The sequence below is a fragment of the Alosa alosa genome, chromosome 18, assembly GCF_017589495.1.
Source record: "Alosa alosa isolate M-15738 ecotype Scorff River chromosome 18, AALO_Geno_1.1, whole genome shotgun sequence".
In the NCBI taxonomy this organism is placed as follows: domain Eukaryota; kingdom Metazoa; phylum Chordata; class Actinopteri; order Clupeiformes; family Clupeidae; genus Alosa; species Alosa alosa.
Window position 1 is genome coordinate 15,564,792 of NC_063206.1, and position 8,902 is coordinate 15,573,693.

The 8,902-nt window shown below is 44.8% G+C and overlaps 1 protein-coding gene across 1 annotated transcript in view; it reads right to left on the reverse strand.

Moving 5' to 3' along the window:
- itga9 (integrin, alpha 9) overlaps nucleotides 1-8,902 on the reverse strand; it is a 62,071-nt gene that overhangs the window by 3,720 nt on the left and 49,449 nt on the right. The window contains exons 21-27 of the mRNA XM_048269228.1: nucleotides 8,376-8,465; nucleotides 7,553-7,661; nucleotides 7,231-7,338; nucleotides 4,827-4,952; nucleotides 4,278-4,397; nucleotides 3,690-3,785; nucleotides 830-949 (exon numbers count right to left, since the gene is read on the reverse strand). Coding sequence (XP_048125185.1) covers nucleotides 830-949; nucleotides 3,690-3,785; nucleotides 4,278-4,397; nucleotides 4,827-4,952; nucleotides 7,231-7,338; nucleotides 7,553-7,661; nucleotides 8,376-8,465 — 769 coding nt within the window. The remainder of the gene's footprint in view (nucleotides 1-829; nucleotides 950-3,689; nucleotides 3,786-4,277; nucleotides 4,398-4,826; nucleotides 4,953-7,230; nucleotides 7,339-7,552; nucleotides 7,662-8,375; nucleotides 8,466-8,902) is intronic.

Genomic DNA, 8,902 nt, shown 5'->3' on the forward strand with positions numbered 1-8,902 from the left:
TTCCCCAGCACCAGAGCCAGTTAGTGAGATCAGAGTCTGGCTACACACCCCTGTTTCGCTGAAGTCTCTTAAGGATCAGAATACAATGGACACCCTACAAACACTGGCACCGAGGTGGTCTACTAATTATGTTATGGGCCATAACCTAAAGGTCATGACCGCAAAAGTTTGGGGCTCATAAAACCGAAATGCTCAGTTAATAATGACTTTGAGTCGGAAATCTCAAGAGAGAATCAAAAGGGGAATTGTGGTGCACAGATTTAGGTGACTAGTGTTAGAAACAACAAACAAAATATCAGAAAACACAGAAACTGATATAGTTAAAATAGCTAAATTACTTAAATCGTTAAAAAAAAATCCTTAGCTGTTTATGTGCAGAGTAAGGCTTCTGTGATTTCATCTGGTCAAACAATAAAGTTTTTTTTCTTTTGGCCTGACTGGAGGGGTGGATCAGTTCATATCGGTTCACTTGAGGTAAGGGAGGAGGAGCAAGAGCAGCCTGTCCAGACCATCGGGGGTCTGAATCCATACGGCCATGCCTTTACAGGAACTTAGCTCACACATGAAGTCATTTTCATATGCAACAGAAAATTAATTTTACCCATTGGATGAATCCCAGTCATTAATGGTTTATTCTTCGGAAAGTCTGAGAAGCCATTTGTTTCTCAGACTAAGTGACTTACAAAATAGAAAAACGTTCAATATATTTTATATGTCTGTTGAGCTGATGACATTTGGTATCTTTCCCATCTTGCATAAACTGTTGAACACTTGAAGTGCTTAGATTTTCAGTTGTTTAAGGTGGTGCCTGTGATGTGGCGTCTCTTACCTTCCACAGCAGCACGGCGAGCAGGAGGAAGATGAGGATCCCGACCAGGAGGCTGATGGCGATGATCCAGCCCACCACGTAGCCCCTTGGCTCCTGACTGTGCAGCGCCTCAAACACCAGCTGCGACCAGACCAGAGTGGGATCAAACTCAGACAGTCAGACAACACACAGACACACAGACACACACACACACACACACACACACAGCACACACACACACACACACACACACACACACACACACACACACACACACAGACAGACACACACACAGACACAGACACAGACACACAAACACACACACACACACACACAGACACACACACACACACACACACACACACACACACACAAACAGACACACACACACACACACTCAATTGTGCACACATATACACACAGGACTTTGGCCTTCCAACTGGCTAGAGTCATTATAATCTGTTTCTGTCTTCGAGACATATTGAAAGGTCTGTGTAGCCAGCGGACTGATATCAAAACAGCAGGCCTAGTAGACAGGCTTTTAAGACTGTACGAAATCATTATGTAATTTCCTGGATGATAATTGTGTCTGCTCTGCGTCCGTGTTGGATATGGCTCAGCTAAGTGAAAACAAAAGGGAGCAATTATGGTAAAAATGCTCCGATTTTCAGAACAATACCTTCTGGAAGTTGTTTCAGTTCTTTTCTACATTACTATGCCAAAATCGGCCTTTCTTTAAGATATTATATTTATATTCAATAAAATAGTAAGCACAACTTAGATAAGCATGGAATGCCTTATATTTTGGAATCTGGGCAATCTGACATAGTGATCTGTTTCTATTGCTAATATAGTTTGTTGACATTTTCATGTGAACTTAAACAAATAGAGTCTTCTAAAAACACTGGGCTCCATAATAAATGACCCCCTGATTTACTCCCCCAGCAGCACAGAGGGTGCACAGTGACCCAGTAAATGACCCACCACTAACTACTGGGAAAAAAGATGGCGTCTACAACAAGCAAATAATTTAGTATAGGTCAAAGAATTAAGCCAAAAATAGAAGGCAAACAAAAGGGGTCAAAAGGTCCAGAGAGGAATCCAGAGAAGTGAACGTAGTACAGTGCATCTCTACAGGAATCCTGGGTGAGAAGTGAACGTGGTACAGTGCATCTCTACAGGAATCCTGTGTGAGATTTCTATAAAAGGGGGGGTCAGTCGGTATAAAGTTTATAACCGAGTGTCCATATAAATGTGTAATACATAAATATTGATACAGAATTCTGCACCACATTCCTGGGCTGTAGTGTTGGGAGCCCTGCTGGTTTAGGAAACGCCATCCCGTTTAGATGGACTCTCACACAAATGCCATTAGAAGACGGACGGGATATGGTGCATGGCGCGGAGACCTGCTGACCTTGAGAAATACGGAAGAATTTAACCTTTTGTGGACTGTAACACAAAGTGCCGCCTCCAGCACTGTGGTAGAGCAGCAGGTTCTGAATATGTCTGAATGGCAATGTAGCATGACGAGGCAGAAGGAAAGCTCTCACTGGACCGAGTGGAGAGGGAGCAGATAAATCTACTCCCCATCACCCCCATGAGCACTTTCCCACATTTTAAACCCTGGTGTGTGAAAGCAGCCAGACCAGGAAAAAGGCTTCATGTCACTTGCAAAACACACACACAAAAAAAATCTGATGGAGATGTTCTGTTTTGTTCGACCTGCGCCAAGCCACCGTGGTTGACAGCCCGACAGCCTGACTGGGTTAGCCATAATGCTGTGCTATATTCGGAGATGGGAATGGGGAATGAAAATGGCCTTGATTGGCTCTGATTGCCTTGGTTCCCTGGATGGTTTTCCCACGGAAATGTCTCCATCCTGGTGCTGAGTGAGTGGGGACAATGAAGGGGCAGGGGGGTCAACACATGGAGTGCTGAGGGAAGCAAACAGGAGAGGGAGGGTAGGATGGGGTGTGGTGGGGGAGCAGACACATTTATGACAGGTCTTAATTAGCCCCCACTTTGCCAGACCCACAGCCAAATCGGCCACACCAACCCCACTCGCACGACCCCTCCAACCTCGAGCTCTGAGGGTCAGACGTCCCGCAGCGGGCAGTGTCTGAGTCAGAAACCCAATCAGCTGAGAGGTCTGCTTCAAAGATGTCCCATGTAAAATTAACTGAAAGGTTTTTGGCACACGATTTTAGTCCAAAGTGAATCACAAAACATATTTGAAAAAAAAAAAAACAGATTAACATCTTAATACATATATATTTACTGTTTAATAATGAATAATATTATGAAACAGAAACAGAACATTATTCTTAACACAATAATAGATGTATAAGAATATTCCAATAATCCAATATATCAAATATTGGAATGAGCAATTGAACCCAATCCCTAGTGTTGCCACTGCAGCCATAACAGAGTGTGTGGACTCATACCGGCTCCAACGGTCACTCAGTGCTGGTGTGGTCAGAGGAGAACCTATCCTTGAGGACAGCTGAGGGCCCCAAAAAGAGGCGCAGGCGGTCCCAGTGGAGGCGAACCCCTCACCCTGCCACGGGGTCCCAGCTGCTAGGCGATGCTTTTAAAGCACTCACGGCTCCACACACAGCCAGTGGAGCGAGGACTAGGGCCCACGCGGAGCGGCCTTCTCTCTCAAGCGGCCCTCGCTTAATCTCCCCCCAGCCTGCCCCAAAAAGGTGTCTGGAGACTCTAGGGTTCGTGATTCCCAAAAAAAAAATCCTGAGTGTCAGCACTTTGATGGTGTCCCCTCCCAATCAGTGTTTGGTAAACAACAGAAAGGGTGGACAAGGGGTTGTTAGGCTAATTGACGTGTCTTGTGAGAGTGGTAATGCAATGTGAAACTCACGGATATCTCCTCTGGCTGGCCGTGGGGCACCTCAATGGCCCTGTCGTCCACCCGAACGTTCCCTCGTGTCACAAACTGGATCACAGAAGAGCTGTCCTGTAATAAGGAAGGAGAGGAGGCAAATTAAGGTTGACCATAACTACACTACTACAACTACTAGCAATCAGTGCATTATGGAATTGACTGAGCATTGAATTCTTAGATAGATAGAAATAGATAGATAGATACTTTATTGATCCCCAGGGGAAATTCAAGGTCTCAGTAGCATACAGACATCACACACACATTCACTAACAGCAGAAAAAAGTAATTAAAAGTATATAATATAAAATACACAACTAAGCAATAAGGACAGTAGAAGATAAAGAATATACTAAAATACAAATTATACTAAATAACACTTAATCTAAATCAAAATCATCTTTCACAGCAATGCCCTGAGCACATGTGTATACTGATATTTATAACCTAATTTACCTCATTTAAATGAATGTTAGGTAGGTTGAGATGAAAAGATTCAGATGGCAGATTTAGAAAGATGACCATGTTGATAATGTATTACCATAGCATGCATGCCAGCCAGCTTACCCTCTTCAGTATTTCTGTGTTCAGTAGCATTCGCACATCTATACTAACAGCTTCCTCTTTGGCTTGGGAGCCCAAGGTACACGAGATTACTAGACACGCTCTCCCTGGCCGGTCACAATCCTGCACGAACAAGAGACACAAATAACATGGTTAGAAGGGAAAACAGTTTGAAGACAACAGATTAAACAAAAGATTAAAAGAATAAACAATATGAACAAAATTAAGTCTTAGTGATAATCCTTCAGACAAAGTGCTGAAGATATTTACTGAAGTAAGTAAGTAAGTATTTTATTTATATAACACATTTTTCATGCACTAGAGAAGAAAGCCTTTAGAGATGAATAAACAATATCAAATCTTTTAGTGAGAATCCTTCAGACAAAGCACTGAAGATACTAGTAAGTTAGTATTTTTTATATAGCACATTTTTGAAGACATTTTCTGCCTGTGTAGAGATGAATACATATAAACAAACATTAAACAAGTTTGCTTAAGCATTTAGAGTAAATAACAGACAATACAGAAATCCTCTACAGACTTCTGACATACCAGGACTCTCCTTCCCGATTTGGTGAAGAAGGCGAAGATGGTGTGGAAGATGTTCTCCCTGTCCTGGGGAATGGTGCAGGGCATGGGGTTACTGTGTGGGGTGCAGTTTCCCCGACCATCCGCCACCTGAACACAGAGCACAGACACACACACTTCCTCAGGAATGGCATGCGCTACAGCCACAAACTGGATGGGGACAAATCACTAGCAGGCGGAAGACTCCACAAACTTAAAGTCATTTTAGAATCCTTGTTTATTTATTTATTTATAAGGACAGCACACATTAACATTTCTGAAAATGTGCCAGTGTTACCAGCTGGCTAATTTTCAGAGGTAGTCCTTTGGCAAGATGTTATGAGAACCATCAATTGATTTGGTCAGTTGTTCCCAGATGTCAAGTCAGCAATAAAATATAATTATCATTATTATCCACTGCAAGGCGAGTAAAACATATTTCTTCAGTTTGTTTGTTTTTTTTGTGTTCGTTTGTCTTGGGATTGACTCTGAGAGGTCTCTAGACTAGACTGAAGCCGCATGTGTGAAGCAGTTAAGCACAATGATAGAGGCAAGGCGAGGAGACTTTTGAGGATTTCCGTGAAGCCTGGTAACAGCCTTGGCGACTTGGGTGGGACGGATGAATGACCAGTCCTCAGGCTCTTTCCCCTTTGAGCGTTCTGTAGTAGCGTAGCATGAACAGGATAAGAGTGCGTGTCGTAGGACAGTTGAGGCTGATGTCCGTGTGTGACCGCCGGATTTGAAAAGGGTTAAAGGAAATGCTGTTTGAAGGGGGGGGGGTCCTGTCCCCTCCACCCCGTCTCCCACCCCCCTCTCATCTCTTCCTCGCCCCGCTGCCTTGCCATGCTTCCCCATATGGAGTGATTTAGGGGTGGGGTGGTCGGCTTTGACACAGGCCCCCAGGGAGCCCTTACACTCTTCCCCCCTCATGGCCATCCTTCCTTTCAGGCTGGCCCCAGAGAGAGAGAGAGAGATAGAGAGAGAATGGCAGAGAAAGTGAGAGTTTTGTGTGTGTGTGTGTGTGTGTGTGTGTGTGTGAGTGAGTGTGTGTGAGTGAGAGAGTGAGAGATTGTGAGAGAGAGAGAGAGAGAGAGAGAGAGAGAGAGAGAGAGAGAGAGAGAGAGAGAGAGACAAAGAGTGCCCAGGGGAAAGAGGACTGCGGCCTCCTATTGTCAGTTTGCCTGCTGCTCAGTGCGTCTCCCCAAGGTCTGATCCTTCCACAGGGTCCTTTCTGGTCGTGGGGCTTTGCCAGTACATCAGGCAGAGAGAGTGGCTGCTCCTGCTGGGGATGATTCATTGGCCACAGCTCCAGCTTGACTTACACCTCAGGATTTCAATGATTTAAAATGGCTACAGTTCAGCTTATGCCTCTCCCACAGTAGCAGCGCTGACAGCTTTGACCCCTTTTCTGTTTGTGCAAATTGCCCGCCCGCCCGCCCAACCTCTCAACCCCTCGCCCTCTCCAGCGCTCACATGTTGCCGTGTGGGAAAGTGGCGGCAAGTTCGCACATGTGCGTTTGCAATTACGAGGCGTTGCTGTTTGCTTTTTCCCTCTGTGAGGAGACTCAGGGAGGAGCAGGTTGGCCTGTTGGGAGCTCTTGCCCCTCTGCCCCACAAAGACACACACACACACACACACACACACACACACACACACACACACACACACACACACACACACACACACACACACACACACACACACACCTACCCCCATCCCAACCTCTGAGCTGCTTCTGCCAGGGCAGCTGTGTTATCAGCTTCTGTTTGGCGGCCCTGCAGGTTACCAGGAGCCCCCAAGGGAGGGGGGCATTCCTTGCAGGTGTCCCATTCCAGCCTTTCGTGCAAGCCGTCTGATCCCCCCCTAAAGTGATTCCATATGGAGGCCGCCGGGCCCTGGGTACACTCCGCCTAAGCCACCCACTCACTGCAAACACAATTAACAGGTTGATCTCCTGCATGATCTAGCCATATGAAAGCAGCAACGCAAGGGTTAAGATAACATTTTATCTGGAGGGAGGTGTAGCATTTCATAACTTCAATAAGGGGCCCTCGAGAAACAAACGTCGTCTGCCTACCTGTGGTGGCTTCATTAGCCCTGACTCTAGCTACTTCAGCTTTTTATCAGAGGCTGACCCCACAGAAGCCCATATGAGAATGCCCATAAAGTATGTCATAGGTCAGGCACTGGGTGATATACATAAGCACTGAGTGTAGTAGGGAGAAGATGCTGTCCCGTCAAGATAAGATCTTTCCCAAAAATGATATATTAATACCATGGTATGTGCGTATATGTACTCTGTTGAGTGCCATACACATAAATACATAGATACATACATACATACATACACATACATTAGGGTGTTATTGACATCTGACAATGCAATACCTGCGTGTCCATGATATGGAACATATCAGCTCCATTACCAGCCAGTCGGTTGGGGATCCTGATATCTACTGTGGATCCAGGCAGCCCACTCGGCCCGTTGTTTACAACCTACAAGAGTGCATCACAGACGTGATCATGCAGAGAAGAGGTGCGTGGAACAGAAGTTTGAGGTTAGTTTTTTTGCCGTCACTAGGCGTTCCATTTTTTCTACAGGACCACAAGGATAATACTACAATACATTTTAAAAGAATTTTGCTAAAAGTCATTTTGCATTGAAACAAACCTCACTTAAGTAACTAACACAGTGTAAGGCGCTAAGTACCTGGAATGTGAAGTTAAGTGGTTGGAAGTTGCACTCCATGTCCTCCAGCTGGACAAATCGTGAAGCATCAATGGAATTTCCATACACAAAAGATGTTGGGTTCACCACACTGCAGACAGTGACAAAGCCAAAAATCAGTCCAAGGCAGACACCGCCTTCTTCATCTGGAGGTATTTACTTCATCTCACAATATGTAACCTGTACACATTACTTCCTGTGTTTTAGGGACTGTATTAAGCCTTAAAAAGGAATGAGATCGCTCATTTAAATACCGGTATATGTGTTTTATATGTGTTCAGACAACTACTGTCCTGAAAACCCGACAGTCATCAAAGAATCAAAAATGTCCCCTGTGAGCGAAAAGTCGCCCCCACACAAGCTTTCATGTGAACTCCTCTGTGAACATGAAGGACACCATGGGAGATCACATTATCAGATGCTCTGCTTCCCTCTACCAGATGCCAAGGACCATCCGTATCTAGCCGAGGGCTCACTCTTCTCTCTGAAGTGTCTCTTTAGAGATAAAACGCCTCTCTCTCTCTGACTAGTTCCTGCACCAGAGGAAACCTTGGGCAAATGATAGACAGAAAACAAAACAGAGGGCTTTGCGGCGAAACAAAATATTAACAAGCCTTTTGAGTGGTTCTGATACAAAGACCCAACCTGGCTACGTCTGTTCTCGAACAATCACAACAGAACTCTAGTTGGTTTATTTTCCTAAGAAGTATCTATCCAGCTGTATTTGCCTGCAATGAGAGCCACATATTTATCGAGGAGTCATTTATTTATCGAGGAGAACGTCATATGCTTGTGAAGGCCTTACCCGGTAATGGTGGTGTCGACCTCGTGCACCAGCGGAATGGAGATCTCTAAAGTGTTGTCATGGAGTGTGCTCTCATGTTCCGGATTTGCACTGCAACAAGCAAAACAAGTCATGATATTCAACCAGTCAGCTGCACATGTGCTCTGGCCATAATTAACTGTAGGTTTATTCTAAACGGGCCGGAAATATCCTCCCCTGTACAATACATCTCCTGTAATCATGGTTCCCTGTCACTATTTACCGGTTTCGACCATACAGAAAAATGGAAGTGCAGTATACATTGTGACACCTGACATGTTGCTTTCAGTTAGGCAGCTTACTTGTGCTGCTGCCATGAAAAGGTATTCTTTGCATCCAGAGGTGAACCCGAGCCAAAAATACATTAAGGCAGTTCAGTGCCAATGGAGACATTTGACAGAATGAAAGCTAGCCGACAGCGTGTAATATACATTTATAAGTAAAGAAAACACATCTGGCCTGCATTACCGTTCAATCCAGACCTTTAAAAACAATGAAAGCTTATGACT